Source organism: Dendrobates tinctorius, unplaced genomic scaffold (assembly GCF_039654945.1).
Source record: "Dendrobates tinctorius isolate UK_male_01 unplaced genomic scaffold, ASM3965494v1 ptg000273l, whole genome shotgun sequence".
In the NCBI taxonomy this organism is placed as follows: domain Eukaryota; kingdom Metazoa; phylum Chordata; class Amphibia; order Anura; family Dendrobatidae; genus Dendrobates; species Dendrobates tinctorius.
The window spans coordinates 3,434,837-3,459,826 of record NW_027361940.1 but is presented as its reverse complement, the minus strand read 5'-3'; the positions used below and the strand labels follow the sequence as shown (position 1 = coordinate 3,459,826).

Below are 24,990 nucleotides of genomic sequence, written 5' to 3'. Positions count from 1 at the left end.
ACCCCTATGGTAGGTGAAACCTCCGTGACCTGGGGTGTGCCGGATGTGGGCATCCACCAGGCGAGCTTCACTGGCTATGCTATTCAACGCGACGCTATCATAAGCCAGGCGATCTCCGGGACCCCCCCGGTCACGGGACCTCGTAATGGTGTTGAAGTCCCCACCGAAGACCACCTGTCGGCTCGTAAAAAGAAAGGGCTTGATCCTCAGGAAGAGACATTTGCGGTCCCACTTGGACTGCGGGCCGTAGATGTTGATGAGCCGGAGCTCTTGTCCCCTCATGAAGACATCTAGGATCAGGCACCTCCCCATTTCCAACTCAGTAACCCGTCGGCATTCAACTGCTGCAGTCTTAAAAAGGACTGCCACCCCGCTATACGGCTCAGCCGCAAGAGACCAGTATGAGGGCCCGCACCTCCACTCCCTCCGTGATTTATAGATGGCCCCCATGTCTGTTAGTCTGGTCTCTTGCAAGAATAAAATTTCTGCCTCAATCCGGGAGAAAAAATCAAAGGCCGTGAAGCGAGCCGCATCTGACTTAATGCTGGCGACATTAATAGACGCCAGCGTCAACGGGGCGAGTTCAGCCATCATGGGTGATCGAGTTGGATGGCCAATTTCTTCCCTACCCCGCTATTACCTCCTCCTGGGGAGGGGTCAGACACCTTCCTTTTCAGGGAAGCTCCCGACGTGTCCATCCCACCCCCCCGGTGTCCTCGCCCCCGGGTTCCAGGTCTGTCCCCCCCTCAGGAGGAGCAATGCCCCCTGAGGGACGGACTCCGCCATCCCCCGAAGGACCCTCCGGTGTTACCCCCGGCCCAGTACCCTCGTCTTGCGATTCATCATCTGAACCCCCGAGGGCGCTGAACCGGTTGGAGAGTCTGATCAGAGGGGGGTCAGCGGGCCCTTCCGTATGCACCCTTGTGGTCGGGGGCGGGGGGGACTTTGAAGGCTTGTCAGCCTTCCTCCCCACCGCTTTGCGCTTGGCACGCCTGGTTTTGCCACCTGGTGCTGTAGGCTGCTCTTGGACATCCTCATCAACACTTTCATACTGAGAGGAATTGTCCGAGTCAGCCGCTTTCTCCTCTCTCTCCATCCTCCTGATCTCCTCACTCACCGCACTCTCCCCCAGGGCCTCAGAGGCTTTGGCCACGGGCCTGGAGGGAGGAGCAGGCATCACCCCGGTTGCCCGAGGCTCCACCTGTCCCCTACCTCCCTGGCATTTTTCCTGCCTCCGCTGGTACGCGGGGCCCCTTGCAGCATTGCCCTTCCTCACTGGCCCCTCAGCCCTTCCCCCTTCACCACCACCTGCCACAGCAGAAGCAGCGCCACCGGGGGTTGCCCCCCCGCGGTCTCCCCCCACCGGGCCTGTGGCGGCATTAGAGAAAGAGCGAGGGCAGCGGCTGAGAGGGTGACCCAGGTCACCACACAGGTGGCACCGAATGTCTTTGCACAAGGCAGCCAGGTGACCTACCCCACCACACAACGCGCACTTCTGCACCTTGCAGTTGGCGCTGAAGTGAGTGGGGTCGCCGCACTTGTGGCAGACCTTCGGTTGCCCCTGGTAGAAGACCAGGATCCTGTCCCTTCCCAGGAACGCCGAGGAAGGGATGTGGGTGACCGTGCCGCCGGAAACCTTCAATTTGACCATGAAGGTCCAGCCCCCCGACCAGATGCCAAACTCGTCCCTGTTCTTTTTTGGGACCTCGGTGACCTCCCCGTAACGGGAAAGCCACGTCATGATGTCCACGCCTGCGAGTGACTCGTTACATGTAACCACGGTCACTCGCTTGACGGAATTTTGGCGAGACACCGCTTGAGCCACGAAGTCTCGCCATCCGGGCTCTTCTCGTACCAGCTCGTAGTTTGACCAGAAGAGCTCAAGCCCCTCTGGCCGCACGAAGCTGACGTCGAAGAAGCGGGACGCCGAAGGGTGTATCAGGGCAAAGATGTCATTCGCCCCGAAGCCCATCTTAAGGAGGAGCTCCACCACCTTGCTCCTAGGTGGACAAGCTTCACTGCCCCCCCACCTAAGACGGACCACATTCCTTCTTGGCGGCCCCTGCCCGGCTGTGGGGAGAGACCAAACAGTCCCTCCCTCCCTTTGATTTTGGAAGGCTGCTAGGCCATGTCTCTCTATCCAGAAAGACAGGTCCACTGTCCTCCCCTCTACCATGATCGATCTTTCTCCCCTTTGGAGGGCCTCCAGGAAACGGCGGTGCAAACCGCCGTCCCCGGAGCCCGGAGGCGAGGAGACCCCCCCGGAACCACCCGACCCCCAGCCGCGACCCCCGCATAATTACGTTGGGGCCTCGCGGCTGGGGGGGCAGACGGGCCAGCCCTCCCACCACTACCACCACTTGTGCCAGCACCCTCATTCACTCTCCCGTTCACTCTTTTATTATTTCCACTCGCTCCGGCACTCACTCCAGCATTTACTGCCACATTCACACTCGCACTCACTCCCTCATCCATATCGCTCACATCACCATTTATGTCCTCAAACAGCTCTTCAAAAATATCTCCTATCTCACTCCCACTCTCACTTCCAGATAGACCACTATTTACATTAGCAGACTTGGTGTTGCAGTACCCCTGCCTGCCTGCTGGGGGCCCTGACTGGCCAGTGCTCTGCTCCTTGGAGCTGCTGGCACTGCTCCAACTCTTGTCCAGGAGTGCCGCTGCCCCTTTAAATACCTCCGAGCAGAGCGCACTCAGTACGCCCTGCCCGAGCCTGGGAGCAGCAGCAGCTCCTGGGTTCTCTGGCTCCACTTTTTTTTCTTTTTGTGGTGTCTTTGCACTGAGGACAGGGACGGCCACTGCCACCGCACCCTGCCCTCTGCTGTTCGCCCCCGCCGGCTTCCCAAGGAGCGCCAGAGCCCCCGCACCACCAGATGGAGGTAAGCGGGCTGGGGACCCCGACAACTCCCTACCGACTTTTGGGGGCACTATGCTGCTTGAGGGGGTAGGCGGGACAGGAGGCAGTGGGCCCGCCAAGGCCACGCCCCCCCCGCCGGCCGCAGCCACCCCGGGCAGAGCAGTGACCCCTTGCGAGGCCACGCCCTCCCCAGGTGACGCGGGCACAGCGGGCGGGACAGCGGCCGAGGAGGACACGCCCCCCCCGCATGCCGCAGCCTTTGCAGGCTGGGCAACACTCGGGGAGGCCACGCCCCCCTCACGGACTGTCACTGCGCCCCTGAACCCACCACTTGATGTTGGCAGGGCTGGCCACTCCCCCTCATCGCCCAGCGGCGGCGGTGCCCCCAGCACGGACCCCTTTTTGGGTCTACGCGCCGGGGACCCCGCTCTTGCCACGGGCGCCGTCAGAGGAGCTACCAGCCCCTTGCATTTTTTTAGCTGCTGCTTCACAGCAGCCTCCACGCCCTTTCTAGGTCTCTGGACCCCCATAAGTGGACCAGACTTAACGGACCCGTGCGTGGGGGATCCAGAGACCCCAGCACTCACCGCCGGAGGTGCGGTCCTGGCTGTACCCGTGCTGAGCGCCAGGCCAGCCCCCCCTGCCACTGGGGACTGAGCCCGGACACCACTACTGCCAATACCACCAGCGGCTGTTACACCACTGGCACCAGCACCGACCTCCATGTCGCTGCCTGAACCCTCACCGCCACCACCAGATGTGACGGTAAGGTCCAGGCACACATCACTCTGCCCGCGCCCCCGCTGCGGACCCACCACAGGGCCCGAGCCGGGGTGGGCAGCGGGTTCCATACAGCGGGACAGAGGGACCCCGGAAAGAGGGACAAACATAAGTTTGTCAGCCACGGTGTTTTTTGGCTTGCGCTTGTTTTTTTTCTTTTTCCTCTTTCCGGTTGCCTCGTCCTCAGGGCAGACCTCATCCCCAAAGAGCAGTGTGCCAAACCGCTCTGGGGACTCGATCTGCCTCACCTGTTGTAGGACGAGGCAGCCCCCCTCACTACTACTGTCCCCACTCCCACCAGCCTCCCCCTCGCCCCCACTTTCCTCTGAGTAACTGGAGTCCGGTGGGAGAGCCACTTGCTCAGGGGCCACCCCGCTGCATGTTACCTGGGTGTTGTTGCTCACCAGGCCTTCAGGTGGGGCAGGCGTAGATGTTCCGCCATCCTCCTCCTCTTGGCCCTCCACCTGGCAGGGGCCTCCCGACCCCCCAGGAGACCCTCCGGTCATGGCTCTAAACCGGTCATCGTTTTTCAGTTTCTCTGCAAAGGGGCCGCTCCCACTCAGGATAGCCGCCCGTATCTCCTCCAAGGCCCTGATAGCCCCCTTCAGCCTCTCCACCGTGGCGGAGACCTCAGCTCGTCTCGAGGCGGGGAGCCGGTTCTTAGCCACCGCTCGTGCTCCCCTTAACTCCTCCCGGAGTTTTCTCAGCTGTTTGGCGGCCTCCTCATATTCGCAGAGGTGCGCATGGATGCGGGAGGCGTAGATGGCTCTCCCTCAGCTCTGGAGCCCCAGATGTTGGGGGGCTCTGCCACTGCACCTCTGCTCTGGGCCGCCACTCCTCCGGGAGGAGGAGCCGCCACGGTACCAGCTTCGGGGGGCCCGGTGTCCCGGGGCTCCTGGGTCCTGCGACCCCCTCTCTCCTGGCTCCGTCTCTTCCCCATCTCCCTGGGACCGGCTGGCTGCACCCTGGCCTCCGAATGGTGCTGAGGCCCCCCACCCCCAGCTGGCTTGCCGGAGGGTGGGAGCCAGGGGCACAGCCCCGGCGCTCAGTCCCAGGGAAAGTCCTCTTTCCTGGGAAGGGGGCAGATGGAAAGTCCTTGCAGGAAAGAACCTCCCTTCCCAGGAGCTTAGCAAGGCCCTAGCCTGCAGACGCTCAGCACAGATGCTCCTCCTCTTCCTGGGCGTGCTCTATCCTCCAGTCACCTCCAGAGCTGCAGTCACTATTCTGCTGTTACATCATGTTTTATCCTCCAGTCACCTCCAGAGCTGCAGTCACTATTCTGCTGTTACATCGTGTCTTATCGTCCAGTCACCTCCAGAGCTGCAGTCACTATTCTGCTGTTAAATCGTGTCTTATCCTCCAGTCACCTCCAGAGCTGCAGTCACTATTCTGCTGTTACATCGTGTCTTATCCTCCAGTCACCTCCAGAGCTGCAGTCACTATTCTGCTGTTACATCGTGTCTTATTGTCCAGTCACCTCCAGAGCTGCAGTCACTATTCTGCTGTTACATCGTGTCTTATCCTCCAGTCACCTCCAGAGCTGCAGTCACTATTCTGCTGTTACACTGGCTGTGTATAAGGTAACCGGTGGAGGTGTGGTTGATGTCGGGGTAGATAGATCACAGATTATAAGCTCCATTCACACCTGTGTCTGCCTTTGCTGCTATGCTTACTTCCTCCTCCATTCCCTGCTGTTAATGTAGGTATGTGTGCTGACTGGGGGGTGTTCCCTTTTTCGCTGCGAACAGACTGGAGACAGACACCGATGTGCGCTCAACAGGTCCTCTTTATTGGCCATCCTCCCGACGACCACAGCAGCACGACAGCTTCCGTACACACAGGCCCGGGGACCTTTCACCTCCTTCTCTTTCCTCAAATTGACGCCCCTCGCGGTTCTATCACTGTGGCTGCCCTAGGCCTACCACCACAGAACTTCGTCTGTCCAAGTCCGTCCGTCTGGTACCCCCGGGCTTCCTCTGTCCTGCGGCTATCCTGTCAGGGCCACTCCCCTGACCGTCTCTCCTTCCAGTCCCCTCCGGAGCTCTTCCTCTTTCCGTCTCTTCCTCCTTCAGTCTCTTCCTCTGCGGAGCTCCTCCTCCTGGACAGGCTTCCTTCTGGAACTCTCTCTTGCTTTTTATTCCCCTCCCTAGGAATTCCCCTCTCGAGTCCCCACCATAACTCCGCCCACCAAGACTGAGCGGTTTCCTAGCCTTAAGCTGCTGTTAAGCCCCTTTCTCACAGCTCCCTGCCTCCAACTTGTGACCAAACCTTAGTACTGCACCGTCTCCTTTTCCTGCTGTTCTTTGTCTCCCCCTAGTGGCCAAACCCAGTACTTTACCATCTTTCACTGTTTCTAGCTGTCTCCCCACATATATACACCAGTTCTTGTCAAGTACATTACGGCACATCTTGCATTCACCTTCCTGCTGCAGACAGGTCCATAGGTCAGTCCACTTCCCTACATTAGCAGCAAACTTTTTTTATTCTCTCTTGTCTGTTAAGTTATGCTATACTTTTAAGGGGATGTTTCCACACTCAGTATTACCAGCACTTTGGACACAGCACATGTCCGCTTTGTCCAGAGCGTGGTGATTCCGCATGTGTTCATTGAACTGTGCGGTATCAGCGCATCCTATACAATGTATGGCTTACTTTATCCTGCAGAGTCGGAGCATCTCCACAAGATAAATAGACATGCTGCAGTCTGGAAAGACGCGCCGCATGTCCGGTTACGCAGGGAAGCCAGAGACGCCCTTGCACGCATAGAGGAGACGGGATTTCATGCTGTAAGTTCTGGCCACTGCAGCTGTACGCAGCGTCCAACCCGCAGGGTTTACGGACCGTGGAAACATACCCTATTTGTCCTTCCTGCCTGTGGCGCCACCTCTGATCTCACCTGGTATCTTTCATGTGTAATTAAAGGTGTATAAACTTAGATCACGAGGTCGGCGACCTCGGTCATCTTCACAAGTGCAGCTTTTAAGTGCACACTAGAACTATACCAGAAATGTCACAGAAATAACCAGAAGGTCGTCCTCACTGATCTGCAGAGTTACACGTGTCCGGTGAGAACATCTCTATTGAATTCACACGATTTCGTTGCTATTTACTGATTGTTCATTTGTTGCTTCTAAATGTTCAAAGTTTTTCTCTCCATTTAATGTTTTTTGGTCGCCTTGTGTCCAGTATGGGAGTTTGTGTTTCTTGCATAGTAATGCCTGCTGTGGTCTCAATTGTTTAATTGGCTCTTACATCTCAGCAGACTCGTCCGATATATGTTAGATTTGGCTTATGGATAGCTTGTGAGCCATATATTACTAATTGCAATACTTTCTGTGTGTCTCGCCAGTTAAACATGGCCTGTGGACAGGGCAGGAGACAGGGAAGCTGTGCCAGATATTTACACAAACTCGCTTCTTGTTCATTTGTACTGCTGTCATGATCCAGGATGGGGTTTCGCTTTGGCCCGTCCTGGTTAGACAGGGGGTTAATTGTTTCTGCCTCTCTCTGGCAGAGGGCGGCTATTTAATGCTCACTGGACCTAGGTCCGGTGTCAGTTATACTCCTGCCCTTGGCTGAGTTAGTTGACCTCTTGGGTACGTGTGCCTTGTGCCTGATAACTTGTTGCTTGTTTGGTTGTGATCCGGTTCTGTCCCTGTTACGAGTTCTGCCTGTCCCTCTTGTACCGCACCGCCCTCTCGTGTATGACTCTCTGCTTGTGACTTGACTATTCTCTGCTCATCCCTTTTGTACCGCACCGCCCTCTCGTGTATGACCTCTGCTTGTCTGATCTGCGTTTTCCTCTCCTCTACTACAGTATTCCTGCAGTAGGTACATTACAACATCTGCAATAGTAGGACACTAAGCCCCACCCCCTGCAGTCACATGATCATAGGTCCTGGTACTCCTTACTATTTTCCATGCCTCAGGTCCTGTCTACTTAAACCTTCACTACCGTAGTGGGCCCCGTGCTCTCCCGCAGGGTGGGTAAGTCACCCTGCTCCGCCGTGGCAGTTGCCGATGCTGACAGGATCCTGACAACTGCACTATTTATTTTTCATATCTCTTTGCTTCATAGATGTTTTAGCTTCTGCTTTCTCTCACCTCTGCTGCCCCTTTACACATTCTGTGCACTCTCTCCACATCATTCCCTCCTTTCTCCCCTCTCCCATGTAATACTGAGGCTCTACTGACATTTCTCAATCAATCTAAACTATCCACTACCACCATACAGCACACACAATGCATTGAACCACTTGATCTTCCTCTTTTTGCTTCTTCTCCTAGTTACAGGTGACAGCTCCCCTAACCCTAGCCCTCCTTCCACCTGTATATATAAGGGTACTGTTACACTAAGCGACGCACCAGCGATCCCAACAACGATACCACCTGGTAAGGATTGCTGGTGCGTCACTAAATCATCGCTAGTAAGCTGTCAAACAGTCAGATTTACCCAACTACGATCTCGGCGGTCGTTGGGACCTTGTCACACAGCAGCGATTCTGACGACTCACGCCTGCATCCATGATTTCTGAGTCACTAACGAGGTCGCTCGTCGATGTCAAACACATCGATGCCAGCTGACCAGCGGGCCACCAGTGATCAAAAAATGGCCCAGGACATTCGAGCACGATCAGCAACATCGCAGCAGGGGCCTGGTCGCTGCTAAGTGTCACACGTAACGAGATCGCTGGCGAGGTCGCTGTTGCGTCACAAAATCGGTGACGCTTCAGTGATCTTGCTAGCGATCTTGCTTAGTGTGAAGTACCCCTAACTCTCATCCTGTAGCACGTAGAAACCCTGCCAATCTTCTCAACATTCAGTGCAGCCTTCTCTTGTCTCTTATAATTATGCCCTCTGGAACGCACAGTCAGTGTGTAGCAAACTCCTCTACATCCAAGACTACTTCCTTTTCAATTCCTTGGACCTTCTGGCTCTTACTGAACCCTGATCCAGCAGTCTGACACCATGACTGCTGCTGCTGTCTCGTGTGGTGGGCTACAATTCTCACATACCTCAAGACCTGAGAATAGACAAGCTGAAGATGTGGTCTACTTTCATCACAATGTGCTTTCCAGGTTGTCTCCCCAGTACCCTCACTTATGTTTCCTTCCTTTGAAGTCCACACCATTAGACTCTTCACACCCCTCTCCCTGTGAGTGGTGGTTGTGTAACGCCTTCCGGGCTCCTCTTGTCAGTTCCTCGATCACTTTGCCACTTGGCTTCTACACTTCCTAGCCTGTAATATTCCCACTCTCATCTTGTGGGATCTTAACATCCTTAATGATGATCCGCTCTCCCCATCAGCCACCCACCTTTTATCTCTAACCTCCTCCTTTGGCTCTTCACAGCTTACTACCTCTCCTACACATGAAGACGGGAATGCTCTGGACCTGGTATTCTCCCGACTCTGATTAGTGCATTACTTTACTAACTACCCTCTTTTGATCTCTGGCCACAACCTTCTTTCCTTCTATGTCAAGAACTCTCTCCACAGGCAGGATCCCCAGCAGCTTATGGACAATCTACAGATATCGACCACTGCTCAAGGGTTGCCAAGCATCTGTTGAAAAAATTTCTTTCTGCGGAGGACTTCATCCACTAGAAGTTCATGCTCAAAACTTAGAACTCTGCTATTCATCTGGCCAAACAAGTTTACTTTACCAACCTCATCACATCTCTAGCCAAAAATCCAAAATGACTCTTTGAAACTTATCACTCCTTCTTGAGCCCTAAAGTAAAGGCCCCAATCACCAACCAGTGCAGTGACAATCTGGCCACTAGAAAAAAATTCAACCACATCCATCAGGACATTTTTGCACATTGCCCTCAGAGTCTGGATCCCTTTCCCTACTGCAACTCATGCTCACTTTCCATCTTTGAGCCTTTCCCAGAAAAAGTTACCAGGCTCTTTGCATCTTCTTGCCCTACGACCTGCGCCAGTGACCCTATTTCTTCACATCTCATCCAGTCCCTCTTTCCAGCTGTCACAAGTTGCCTAACTAAAATATTTCACCTATCTCTCTCTTTCCATATCTTTCCCTTTTCATTTAAACTCGCCATCATAACCCTTTACTTAAAAAAACCATCCCTCGACCAGAACTGTGCTGCTGACTACAGATCTGTCTCTAATCTTCCCTTCATCTCTAAACTCCTGGAAAACCTGGTCCACTCCATCTAATCCACTATCTCTTGGATCACTCTCTTCTTGGCTCTTTACAATCCGGTTTCCACTTTCTACACTCTACTGAAACTGCCCTCACTAAAGTCTCTAATGATCTACTAACAGCTAAATCTAATGGTCACTACTCCATGCTGATTCTCCTGGATCTCTCCGCAGCATTCGACACTGTGGATCATCAGCTCCTCCTCACCATGCTCCCCTCCATCCGCCTCAAGGACACCGGTCTCTCCTGGTTCTCCTCCTACCACTCTGACCGCTCATTCACTGTATATTTTGCTGACTACTCCTCCTCTCCTCTGACTATCAGTGGTCCTCAGAGTACAGTCCAAGGCCACCTCCTCTTCTCCTTAGTATTGGGGGGGTCCTCAGGGTTCAGTGCTAAGCCACCTCCCCTTCCCCTTATATACCGCCCTTATTAGACAAATCATCGGCAGATTTGGTTTCCAGTCCCATCTCTCTACTGATGACATCAATTACACACGTTGTCTCCTGACATTAACCCTGTATTACTACAAAATATCAGTGATTGTATGTCCTCTGTGTCTAACATGTCCTCCCTCTATCTGAAACTGAATCTCTTTGGAACTGAACTTCTCGTGTTTCATCAGCTGAAGAGTGCAGTGAGTCCACACGGGGAGATGGGGAGCTGAAGGATTGAAGCTCCACTTACTTCGTAGGGGGAGAAAGATTCCTATCCCCTTCTTCCAAGTCAGCCTCACCTCCTTGCACATAGACCAATGAAGTGCAAGGTGAACCATATACCAGAGTGATTGCCAATCCAGCAAAAGACTCACAGAATTAATTCTGTGAGTCTACTATTCTGTGACTATACTATTTTTTTTTTTAATTTAAAAAAAACTTTTTTAAAAAAATTCTTTAAAAAAAATTCTTAAAAATTTTAAAAATGTTCTTATCGATGTGAAGATTTTTATGCCCAAAGATGACTAAAGTGTTCTTGGAACGATACCTTTATTGGCTAAACAAAATAGAATATATGTTTACAGCGTCCAGAGCACGGCGGCTCCTCCTCGAGGCGGGGGTACAAATGAATTAATAAGGAAAAGGCACAACATTACAGAGATCTTACAGCAGGACATTGGTTCATAAGGCGGAGAGGTGAGGCCTCCTAAAGATAAGCCAAGGAAAGCAAACTAGGCATTTTGTTACCGATGAAGAGGCGGTGGGAATGATGTTCTTAGTTACTGTATCTGGAGTCCGTCTTGTGAAGGTGTGCATCAAATCAGACATTTACACTACAGGATGTGTGAACACGGCCTTACAGATGCAAAAAAGAAGATCTCATAGCGATGATTATGAAAAAAATGAGAACGTTCTGGCTGCTATGACTATGAGTAAATTAGCAAAAAAATGAACTGATAAGTAGCAGCCGTCCCAGATACTGCGGACAGTCCTGGGTTTGGGTCTACACCCTGCGGTCTCAGGCGTCTGTTGAATGTCCCTCACTGCCAGCGACCCTCTGACAACTCCTAATGCCGGGGGAGAGAGAAATGGTAAATGGTCATGGCTATGTGTTGTGGCTATGAGCGTGGTCAAACATTTGTCCAGACTTTGTCCGTCTTTCTGTTCTGTAGTAGTTGGGAGTTCGGCATTAAGTAACTATGTGCATTGTGGAGATAAACAGCAAGATGTCAATCATATACTGTGAGCCACCCTAGAACTTGTGGACCGCTCGAAATCCAAGAGGAGAACAGAGGAGTCAAGTGGGGGACAGAGGAGGATGAAAGGGAGGTGTCTGTGAGGACACAGAGGGGCTACAAGGAACATGTCACTTATTACTCATCTCCTACCACATAATGGACCATTATATCATATATTAATTACAGACATTTCATCTTTTGGTTGCTTTATTCTTATTTACTTCCATGTATCTAATGGCTTCTGCTGACAAGTGCCGACTTGATTACCTTGAGCAGTCCCTGTCATAGTTCACGCAGTCCACGAAATGGTTGACGTGATGGACTGGTAGGTGAGACTCACTATGGTAGGACGAGTATACAGCTCAGAGAACATATAATATTGGTATGATGGTTAACAGGATTTTCTCCACATCTTTCCTATTTGGCCATTCGAGTCTTCTGATCAAGGTCGAAGACAGAGAAGGAGTCTCTCCTCGTATTCATACACAACATAGCAGTCAACCTGTTTCTTATTTCTTTGGTTCTGATTCCGTAGATTATGGGGTTCATCATCGGAGGGATGATGACATAGAGATTGGCCAGTAGGATGTGAACAGATGGGGGGATTTTACCTTGGCCAGCCCGGTGGGCAATGAAGGAGAAGAAGGCCGGTATGTAGAAGAGGAGGATGACGCACACATGAGACAAGGTGGTATTAAAAGCCTTTGATCGAGTTTCAGAAGTAGGAAGACTCAAGACTGTCTGAATTATGACCCCATAGGACACAGTGATGAGAATCATATCTACTCCTGTGGAGGAAAATGCAGCCACCAAACCATAGACACTATTGACCGTTATGTCCGCAGTCGCCTTGTGTGCCATTGCTATGTGCTCGCAGTAAGTGTGGGCGATTGTGTTGCTTTCATTGTATGGAAGACGATTGAGAAGAACCACAAGAGGAATTATAATAAAGAAGGCCCTGAAAAGGGCTACAAGTAATGTCCTCCTGATAAATGATGTCGTTATGGTAGTTGTGTAGGTCAGTGGGGAGCAAATAGCAATGTATCGGTCATAAGCCATGGTCAAGAGGATGGACGACTCTATAACAAAGAGGTAGTGGATGAAGAAGAGCTGAATTAGGCAACAATCAAACAGAATTTTGTGAGAATTGAACCAAAATATAGTAAGGGTCTTCGGAACAGCAGAAGAGCTGAGAAGAATATCCGTGGCCGTCAGCATCGTCAGGAAGATGTACATGGGCTGGTGGAGATTCTCATTGCTGGCAATGACAAACATTAATGTGGAATTACCAAGCAAAGCGATTGCATACATGATGGAGAAGGGGATGGAGAGCAGGAGATGTGAGTCCTCCAGGCCAGGGATCCCCAGTAAGATAAAGTAATCAGGGTGGAATACGCTCACGTTTGACATAATCAATGGCAATCACGTCATGAAAGGTTTCCTGCATCTAAAAAGAGAAACACCAATGATACAAAGCGGAATCATAGAAAACAAGACATATCCATCCACCAGCCCCAGGCGATGAGAGCTCATTGGGTCACGAGAGAGTGCACATGTGAGATAAATCTCCGAGATCTCTGTTAGATCAGTTGTTCAGAGATCCACCATTGCTAATGTTTCCCAGTAGCTCCAGAAAAGGAAAACTGTTGGATCTTGTCGTGGAGCAGTCTCCACTTTCCTCTAGTGATGAGGAGATCTATAGTAAGAAGTTTAGTTAGACAGATCTACACCTATCAGAGGAGATTTACACCCTTACTCCGGGCACTTTCTGAGGTCTATGGAAATTGTTTATCTCTACTTAAGGCAGTGTTTGTCAACGCCAGTCCTCAAGACCCACGAACAGGTCAAGTTTTCAGGATATCCATAGCATTGCACAGGTGATTTCAACACCTGCTCAATCATTAATTCCATCACCTGTGCAATACTAAGGAAATCATGAAAACATGACCTGGTGGTGGGTCTTGAGGACTGGAGTTGAGAAACACTGACTTAAGGCCATGTTCACACGTTCAGTATTTGGTCAGTATTTTACATCAGGATTTGTAGCCAAAAGCAGGAGTGGGTGATAAATACAGAAGTGATGACGGGTTTCTGTTATAGGTTTCCTCTGATTTTTCCATTCCTGATTTTGACTTACAAATATTGATGTAAAATCCTGACCGAATACTGAACATGGCCTAACTAAATGATTTGGTGAAAAGTATACCCACCCCTAACTATCACACCTACATAAATAAGCAGCACATCCCAATTCATAACAATGGCATTAATACAGCAGGCTCTACACATATATAGTCACACACATCAACATGCATACGCATGAACACACACATATAGTCACACACATCAACATGCATACGCATGAACACACACATATAGTCACACACATCAACATGCATATGTGGCGCCCCCAGGAGTATGGTTGCCACAGTGGCATTGCCTTCCTCCAGGGAGGGTGATGTCAGGCTTGGAAGCAATGAAGGGTCTCTCTAGCAAGTTAACCATAACATGCCACACAGTTCCCACCCCGGGCCAGCAGAGGGAGGAGTGCTCTCTGAGGGCCAGGAAGGGAAATTAGGAGTTAGTGTGAGGAGGCCGAAGTGTGTAGACGTGGAGAGAGAAGCTGGGGGACTGAGCAGAGTTGAGAGCTCATTCCCAGCTGGAGCGCATGATCTGGAGCCTGGTCTCCAAGGTTGTATGGATACTGACGGTCCTGCAACAGAAACCAGAGAAATAGGAAGCTGTAAATGCTCTATTCCCATCTAAGACTCGGAGGCACAACAGCGACGTGTGAGCCAAAGGAGATGGAAAGCTACAGCTGTCTGCCATATGAGGTAGATCCAAAAGGGAAGAAGAAGGAGGAACGTCAGTGTAACACAGTACTGCATGGACCTCAAGTAAGCGCTAGGAAGGAGACTACACAACCCTTTTGTCAGAGAGATCACTAAGTTGCTTCCAGGCTAATCAGCTCCTGTGCCATCTGTAATCTGGACCCTGGACTGCACTTACAAAGTAAAGGTAAAGGAACTACATTCCGCTGTGTCCTTGCCTTCTTTCTGTAACTTCTCCAGCACTGCTACATCTCTGTGCCAGACACTGCACCCTCTTCCCCAACACTGATCTACTCTGCCCTGGGACTACAGCCCTACCTGTGGGGAGCTACACCCTCATTGCTGCACCACACCATCAGTCCCAGAGGATCTGTCTGCAGCGTCGGCTTAACATCTTCATTGCCGAATACTACAGGTGGCATCACGAATCACTCCCCCCCTTTTACATGGGCGCCCAGGGCCACGGACCGGGTCACCGCTGCTGTGACATTCCCCTCTGAGAGACCGGCCCGGTACCGAGTACCCCACAGCCCTGGGAGGGCGACCCACATACGCATAGGCACACATATATAGGCACACACATCAACATGCATACGCATAGGCACGCATATATAGTCACACACATCAACATGCATACGCATGGACACACATATATAGTCACACACATCAACATGCATACGCATAGGCACACATATATAGTCACACACATCAACATGCATACGCACAGGCACGCATATATAGTCACACACATCAACATGCATATGCATGGACACACATATATAGTCACACACATCAACATGCATACGCATAGGCACACATATATAGGCACACAAATCAACATGCATACACATAGGCACACATATATAGGCACACACATCAACATGCATACGCATAGGCACCCATATATAGTCACACACATCAACATGCATACGCATAGGCACACATATATAGTCACACACATCAACATGCATACGCACAGGCACACATATATAGACACACACATCAACATGCATACGCATGGACACACATATATAGACACACATCAACATGCATACGCATAGGCACCCATATATAGTCACACACATCAACATGCATACGCACAGGCACACATATATAGACACACACATCAACATGCATACGCATGGACACACATATATAGACACACACATCAACATGCATACGCATAGGCACCCATATATAGTCACACACATCAACATGCATACGCACAGGCACACATATATAGACACACACATCAACATGCATACGCATGGACACACATATATAGTCACACACATCAACATGCATACGCATAGGCACACATATATAGTCACACACATCAACATGCATACGCACAGGCACGCATATATAGTCACACACATCAACATGCATATGCATGGACACACATATATAGTCACACACATCAACATGCATACGCATAGGCACACATATATAGGCACACAAATCAACATGCATACACATAGGCACACATATATAGACACACACATCAACATGCATACGCATAGGCACCCATATATAGTCACACACATCAACATGCATACGCATAGGCACACATATATAGGCACACACATCAACATGCATACGCATAGGCACACATATATAGTCACACACATCAACATGCATACGCACAGGCACACATATATAGACACACACATCAACATGCATATGCATGGACACACATATATAGTCACACACATCAACATGCATACGCATAGGCACCCATATATAGTCACACACATCAACATGCATACGCACAGGCACACATATATAGACACACACATCAACATGCATACGCATGGACACACATATATAGTCACACACATCAACATGCATACGCATAGGCACACATATATAGTCACACACATCAACATGCATACGCACAGGCACGCATATATAGTCACACACATCAACATGCATATGCATGGACACACATATATAGACACACACATCAACATGCATACGCATAGGCACACATATATAGGCACACACATCAACATGCATACGCATAGGCACACATATATAGGCACACACATCAACATGCATACGCATAGGCACCCATATATAGTCACACACATCAACATGCATACGCATAGGCACACATATATAGTCACACACATCAACATGCATACGCATAGGCACACATATATAGGCACACACATCAACATGCATACGCATAGGCACACATATATAGTCACACACATCAACATGCATACGCACAGGCACACATATATAGTCACACACATCAACATGCATACGCATGGACACACATATATAGACACACACATCAACATGCATACGCATAGGCACCCATATATAGTCACACACATCAACATGCATACGCATAGGCACGCATATATAGACACAATAGGAGACAGAAGGACTGCACACAATGGGCTGGTGAAGAAATATCGCTGTTTTATTGGCACATGCAAAACATGTTGGCCGCAGGGAGTGATAACAGGAGTGGAATAGAGCTGGCATTGTCAGCGTTTCAACGGGTCATAAAGTGAAAGCATGTGACAAGCTGAAAAAGGAATCACGTCACAGCGCTACTCCTCCTTCCACAGCTGCTGCCAAATAGTGTGAGGACATACATTTAATTAAAAACACAACAGTCAGTATACACTCACTGGCCACTTTATTAGGTACACCATGCTAGTAAGGGGTTGGACCCCCTTTTGCCTTCAGAACTGCCTCAATTCTTCGTGGCAGAGATTCAACAAGGTGCTGGAAGCATTCCTCAGAGATTTTGGACCATATTGACATGATGGCATCACACAGTTGGCGCAGATTTGTCGGCTGCACATCCCTGATGCGAATCTCCCGTTCCACCACATCCCAAAGATGCTCTATTGGATTGAGATCTGGTGACTGAGGAGGCCATTTGAGTACAGTAAACTCATTGTCATGTTCAAGAAACCAATCTGAGATGATTCGAGCTTTATGACATGGCGCATTATCCTGCTGAAAGTAGCCATCAGATGTTGGGTACATTGTGGTCATAAAGGGATGGACATGGTCAGCAACAATACTCAGGTAGGCTGTGGCGTTGCAACGATGCTCAATTGGTACCAAGGGGCCCAAAGAGTGCCAAGAAAAAATTCCCCACACCAAGACACCACCACCACCAGCCTGAACCGTTGATACAAGGCAGGATGGATCCATGCTTTCATGTTGTTTACGCCAAATTCTGACCCTACCATCCGAATGTCGCAGCAGAAATCGAGACTCATCAGACCAGGCAACGTTTTTCCAATCTTCTACTGTCCAATTTCGATGAGCTTGTGCAAATTGTAGCCTCAGTTTCCTGTTCTTAGCTGAGAGGAGTGGTACCCAGTGTGGTCTTCTGCTGCTGTAGCCCATCTGCCTCAAAGTTCGACGCACTGTGCGTTCAGAGATGCTCTTCTGCCTACCTTGGTTGTAACGGGGGGCAATTTGAGTCACTGTTGCCTTTCTATCAGCTCGAACCAGTCTGCCCATTCTCCTCTGACCTCTGGCATCAACAAGGCATTTCCGGCCACAGAACTGCCGCTCACTGGATTTTTTTTCTTTTTCGGACCATTCTCTGTAAACCCTAGAGATGGTTGTGCGTGAAAATCCCAGTAGATCAGCAGTTTCTGAAATACTCAGACCAGCCCTTCTGGCACCAACAATCATGCCACGTTCAAAGGCACTCAAATCACCTTTCTTCCCCATACTGATGCTCGGTTTGAACTGCAGGAGATTGTCTTGACCATGTCTACATGCCTAAATGCACTGAGTTGCCGCCATGTGATTGGCTGATTAGAAATTAAGTCTTAACACACAGTTGGACAGGTGTACCTAATAAAGTGGCCAGTGAGTGTACATCAGTATATAGATAAGCACGAAAACACAAAAATAAACCAGGGCAGAATAGGACAATGATTGCAGTCACCTTATCATCATGTCATAAACTTGTTACACAGAATTAACCGTAAACATTAATGACAAATGTGCCAATCATATAAACCCAGTCACTATTATTATTACTAGTCAGTAATTTGCAAAATAATGAAAAGTTTACATACAAATATTACACTGTAAGCACCCAATGATTTCTAAAAACTAGATCTCCTTTTTCAAATAAATTATAATCTGCAAAAACTGACATATTATATTATATTAGAATATCGCAGAAAGACTGCGCTCCACTCCAGTGACACCACTCCTCTCTGAATGCCGAGTGCTAATTCGTACAATGGAACATCTACAGTATATATTCACAAAAAAATAAGAAATAAAAAATGAACAATAAAAGGCCATATGCCGGCATAAAAGTGCTCCTTATCATTATAAATATCTCTTCTGAGCTAAATATAAAATATAATTCCGTGACAAGTATTTTTTGTGATCAAATATATCATCCTGTGATTATGTTCTATATACCCTTCTATATGATCACACTATAGAATGCCACAAGCAGCGTGGCTAAATGTGAAGTCCGAAGCTGAAGAGCTGACTCTTAGAGCTAGAAGAATTCTTTGTGCATCTATATATACTTGTTCTCACAAAAAAATGGACATTTCTATTCTATCATTGAGTCCAGTGGGGCGCACTGCCCAGGCCCCCATAATCCCCCTGGATTCCTGTCTTAGTAAGATTTTATGTAAATTCCCTCCTTGAGGGGTAAAGACACCGCTTCTATTCCAGCAAGAAGGAGGACATTGGGATCACCTCCATGTGTTTCTTTGACATGAGTAATTAGGCGAGGTTCTCCTTTCCCTGTCATAATAGATTTATAATGTTCCATAACGAATGTATAGGGGACGTAGAGTTTTACTTATATATAGATTTGAGCGAAACGGGTCGAAAAAATTCAAAAGTCGCCGACTTTTGGCAAAGTCGGGTTTCGTTTCATGAAACCCGACCCTAGGATGAGGTCGGCCACGAGGTCGGCGACTTACGCGCCAAAGTCGCGTTTCAAAAGTTTGTTTTGCTCTCTTTTTCAGCCAATCAGGATCCACGGACACTGTGGGCAACGTGATGACATAGGCACGGGTCACCACCATCTTTCAGAAGGGCATGCAAGTGATTGGCTTGCTTTGGTGGGCGTCACAGGGGTATAAAAGGGCGTGCACGCCGACCGCCATCTTACTTCTGCCGATCTTAGTATAGGGAGAGGTTGCTGCTGATTCTGTAGGGAGAGCGTTAGGCAGGGAAGAAGACAAAAAAACTGCTTCTGCTACTAGCGATTTGGCCTGCACAACACACCAGTCACTGTGTGTGCAGTGCAAGGGGAGGCTATATAGTGGTGTATCAGTGGTGTTGGTTGTTGGGCTGCCTTTTAAGGCTTCCTGACAGGCTGGCATTGCTGTTTACCCACTGCTCCGCAAACTGCTTTTTTAAAAGCAATCCCAATTTTTTTTTTTTGTCCTGCTGAGAAGAAAAAAAAACTGCTTCTGCTGCTAGCGATTTGGCCTGCACAACACACCAGTCACTGTGTGTGCAGTGCAAGGGGAGGCTATATTGTGGTGTATCAGTGGTGTTGGTTGTTGGGCTGCCTTCTAAGGCTTCCTGACATTCCTGCATTGCTGTTTACCCACTGCTCCGCAAACTGCTTTTTTAAAAGCAATCCAATCTCCCTTATCCTCTAGTCACTTTTGTCACAGCTGTGCCATCGAGCCTGTCACATAGCGCTCAGATATTCATTGGGCCTCACACAATCCAAAAGTGTCCAGTGTCCAAAAGTGTTTGCAGAGATTCAAAATCTCCCTTATCCTCTAGTCACTTTGGTCACAGCTGTGCCATCGAGCCTGTCACATAGCGCTCAGATATCAGTGGGCCTCACACAATCCAAAAGTGTCCAGTGTCCAAAAGTGTGTGCAGAGATTCAAAATCTCCCTTATCCTCTAGTCACTTTGGTCACAGCTGTGCCATCGAGCCTGTCACATAGCGCTCAGATATCAGTGGGCCTCACACAATCCAAAAGTGTCCAGTGTCCAAAAGTGTGTGCAGAGATTCAAAATCTCCCTTATCCTCTAGTCACTTTGGTCACAGCTGTGCCATCGAGCCTGTCACATAGCGCTCAGATATCAGTGGGCCTCACACAATCCAAAAGTGTCCATCCAGTGTCCAAAAGTGTGTGCAGAGATTCAAAATCTCCCTTATCCTCTAGTCACTTTGGTCACAGCTGTGCCATCGAGCCTGTCACATAGCGCTCAGATATCAGTGGGCCTCACACAATCCAAAAGTGTCCATCCAGTGTCCAAAAGTGTGTGCAGAGATTCAAAATCTCCCTTATCCTCTAGTCACTTTGGTCACAGCTGTGCCATCGAGCCTGTCACATAGCGCTCAGATATCAGTGGGCCTCACACAATCCAAAAGTGTCCAGTGTCCAAAAGTGTGTGCAGAGATTCAAAATCTCCCTTATCCTCTAGTCACTTTGGTCACAGCTGTGCCATCGAGCCTGTCACATAGCGCTCAGATATCAGTGGGCCTCACACAATCCAAAAGTGTCCAGTGTCCACAAGTGTGTGCAGAAATTCAAAATCTCCCTTATCCTCTAGTCACTTTTGTCACAGCTGTGCCATCGAGCCTGTCACATAGCGCTCAGATATCAGTGGGCCTCTCACAATCCAAAAGGGTCCAGTGTCCAAAAGTGTGTGCAGAAATTCAAAATCTCCCTTATCCTCTAGTCACTTTTGTCACAGCTGTGCCATCGAGCCTGTCACATAGCGCTCAGATATCAGTGGGCCTCACACAATCCAAAAGTGTCCAGTGTCCAAAAGTGTGTGCAGATATTCAAAATCTCCCTTATCCTCTAGTCACTTTTGTCACAGCAGTGCCATCGAGCCTGTCACATAGCGCTCAGATATCAGTGGGCCTCACACAATCCAAAAGCGTCCAGTGTCCAAAAGTGTGTGCAGATATTCAAAATCTCCCTTATCCTCTAGTCACTTTTGTCACAGCAGTGCCATCGAGCCTGTCACATAGCGCTCAGATATCAGTGGGCCTCACACAATCCAAAAGTGTCCAGTGTCCAAAAGTGTGTGCAGATATTCAAAATCTCCCTTATCCTCTAGTCACTTTTGTCACAGCAGTGCCATCGAGCCTGTCACATAGCGCTCAGATATCAGTGGGCCTCACACAATCCAAAAGTGTCCACTGTCCACAAGTGTGTGCAGAAATTCAAAATTTCCCCTGTCCTATAGACACCTTGTACCTTGTTTTACATTACTATATAGTTTGTTGGATTTTGTCTACATTTCTACCAAAAATGAGGAAGGCTGGTGGAAGAGGCCGTGGAATTGGGCGGGGGTTGGCAGCTGGTAATGATGGTGTTGGTGGTGGATCTGATGGTAGTGGCAAGAGCAAAATAGGACCGAATGCAGGAGGTGCTGACCCTGCGTCATCGTCTGGCTACATAAGGCCTCGAACGCTTAGTTTTCTAGGAGTTGGCAAACCGCTTTTAAAGCCAGAGCATCAGGAAAAAGTTTTGTCTTACATTGCTGACTCAGCCTCCAGCTCTATCGCCTCCTCTTCTTCAGTTGTAAAAAGTAAAAGCACTGAGTCGTCATTGGAGGCTCATGTTCATGAACCACACCTTTCCTTGTGTCCTTCACCCCAACCAAGATTGAAGGATGATGCAGGCCATACTACTGATTACTCCATGGAGCTGTTTTCACATACCATGCCTGGATTATCAAGTCAAAGGGTGAATTACCCAGGCCAAGATGAATCTGACATGGAGTGCACTGATGCACAGCCGCTGATGGATGATTCTGCTGGTACATTCACTCAGAGCACTACATTGTCCTCGCAGTGTACAGAGCCAGATTCTGACCCTGATGAGACTCAGGTGCCCCTTCCCGCACACTATACCACCATACACGGTGACACAGAGAAAGGTGCACATGACATAGAAGAGGAGGTGATGGATGACCCAGTTGTTGACCCAGATTGGCATCCATTGGGGGAAGAGGGTGCTGCTTCCAATAGCTCAGATGAGGAGCATCCACAGCAGACATCGACATTGCAACAGCTGTTATCTGGCAGGCCCGTAGCACTCCAAAGACAGGTTCCAAACATCAAAAGAGTTGCTGGACAGCTTGTCCAGAGGGTCAAAAGATCACAGCGTGCTAGGCCGCAAAATGTCTGCCAAAGTAGGAAGAGTGCAGTGTGGCACTTTTTTGACCAAAATCCTCATGATCAGGCCAAGGTTATCTGTAAGAAGTGCGCAAAGACCTTTAGCCGAGGGAAAAATCTGAAAAATTTGAATACCAGTTGCATGCTTAGACATTTAACCAGCATGCACTTGCAAGCGTGGACACAACACCAAACCTCAAGTGCCACATGTGCAACTGATCACAACGAAGGTAGTCAGCAACGCTACATTGTTTCCCCCACTGTAAGCCCACCGGTTTGCACAGCAGCAAATGTTGAGGTGTCGTTGCAAGACCACAGCAGTCAGGGAATCCCACTGTTATATCAACGAAAGACTGATTCTAGGCCATCAGAAAGAACACCAACTCCATCACCATCATCAACCCTCTCTCAGTCCGCCCTGTCCACCGCTACTTCCACCATATGCAGCTCTCAAGTCCAGCTCACCCTCCCAGACACTATGAGTAGGTCAAGAAAGTACTCAGTCTCTCATCCGCGTACACTGGGTTTGAACGCCCACATTGCCAAACTAATCTCGTTTGAGATGATGCCCTTTCGGTTGGTGGAAAGAACAGCTTTCCGCGAACTCATGGCCTATGCAGTACCACGCTATGACCTACCCAGTCGCCACTTCTTCTCTCGCAAAGCCATCCCAGCCCTCCACCATCATGTGAAAGACCGCATTGTCCATGCACTCAAGCAGTCAGTGAGCGGAAAGGTGCACCTCACAACTGATGCATGGTCCAGTCGGCATGGCCAGGGCCGTTACGTGTCCATCACTGCGCACTGGGTTAATGTGGTGGATGCAGGGTCCACAGGGGACAGCGGTGGTGGGACAGTGCTGCCTAGCCCACGGTATAGGAAACAGTTGGCTGTAGGCGTTCGACCCTCCTCCTCCTCCACCTCCTCCAGAAGCGAAAGCTCGTCCACAGAGCGCAGTCGTACGAGCACTCCATCTGCAGCTGCCACTGTTGCACACGATGTGTCCCCCTATCGAGCAGCTAGTGGAAAGCGTCAGCAGGCTGTGTTGCAGATGATGTGTTTGGGCGACAGACACACCGCCGAGGTGCTGGCCGAGTACTTGAAGCGACAAACTGAGTCATGGCTGGGCAGTGTACATCTTGAGGCAGGCAAGGTAGTTGGTGATAACGGCCGTAATTTTGTGGCAGCCATAGCCCTTTCAAAACTCAGCCACATACCTTGCTTGGCTCACACCTTGAACCTGGTGGTGCAGTGCTTCCTCAAAAATTATCCGGAGTTAACAGCCCTGCTCCAGAAGGTGCGAAGACTGTGCGCGCACATCCGCCGGTCGCCTGTACACTCCGTTCGTATGCAGAAGCTGCAGCGATTGCTCCACCTTCCCAACCACCGCCTCATTATCGACATTGCAACAAGGTGGAACTCCACCCTGCACATGGTGGAGCGGCTGTGCGAGCAGAGGCAGGCCATAATGCATTTGTGGGAGGATACACGGCCAGGCACTTTGAGAGCAGACATGGAGTTGACAGGTGTGCAGTGGTCGAAGCTGAAAGACCTTTGTAAAGTCCTTCAGTGTTTTGAGGAATGCACACGGCTGGTAAGCGCAGACGACGCCATCCTAAGCATGAGCATCCCACTTATGCGTCTGCTCATGCAAACTTTGACGCACCTTAAGGAGCAGGCGTCTGCAGCCAATGTTGATGAGGAGGAAGAGGAGGAGGGAATCCTGGATGACATTCAGCCATTGTCTGCTCAGGGACCTCTCCTGGACGAGGTGGAGGAAGAAGAGGAGGAGGAGAAGGATGATGGGGATGATTACTTAGGGGAGGAGGATGCATCTCGTGGGGCAAGTGAAAATGTTGGCGTGGCAAGGTCTGGTACAGGGTTTGTGCGTGACTGGAGGGATGTGGATTTGCCAGAAAGTGCTCCTCCACCCAGCACTCGCAGTGCATCATTGACACCGGGAACATTGGCCCACATGTCAGATTATGCCTTGCGGATCCTAAAAAGGGACCCCCGCATTGCCAAAATGATGAACGATGACGACTACTGGTTGGCCAGCATCCTGGATCCACGCTATAAAGGCAAATTACAAAACATCATGCCACAGGAGAACCTTGACCTAATATTGGCTAATAAACAAGCAACTCTGGTAAATCGGTTGCTTGAGGCATTCCCAGCACACAGCAGCGGTGATGGTTCTCACACGAGCCGTACGGGCCGGGGGCAGCTTGGCAGAGGTGTTCGTGGTGCACACAGCAGAAGTGGCGTTGGAGACAGGGGTTTCATGACAATGTTGTGGACTGATTTTTCAAATACCGCTCACACAACTGGTAATACTGCATCGATGGAAAGTGACAGGAGACAGCAGTTGTCAACTATGGTAACAAACTACTTTTCCTCCCATATCGATGACTATTGGGCCGCTAAACTGGACACCTGGCCTGAATTGGCCCAATATGCCTTACAGGAGCTCGCTTGCCCAGCTGCAAGTGTGCTATCGGAAAGAGTCTTCAGTGCAGCTGGATCAATCCTGAC

At 49.8% G+C, this 24,990-nt stretch overlaps 1 protein-coding gene across 1 annotated transcript; it reads right to left on the bottom strand.

The window, feature by feature from the left end:
- Positions 1–11,917: 11,917 nt before the first annotated feature.
- LOC141072483 (olfactory receptor 52D1-like) lies at positions 11,918–12,916 on the bottom strand. The gene has a single exon (XM_073559756.1). The coding sequence runs from the start codon at positions 12,908–12,910 to the stop codon at positions 11,918–11,920; it is 993 nt and encodes a 330-aa protein (XP_073415857.1). The 5' UTR covers positions 12,911–12,916.
- Between the last annotated feature and the right edge of the window lie 12,074 nt (positions 12,917–24,990).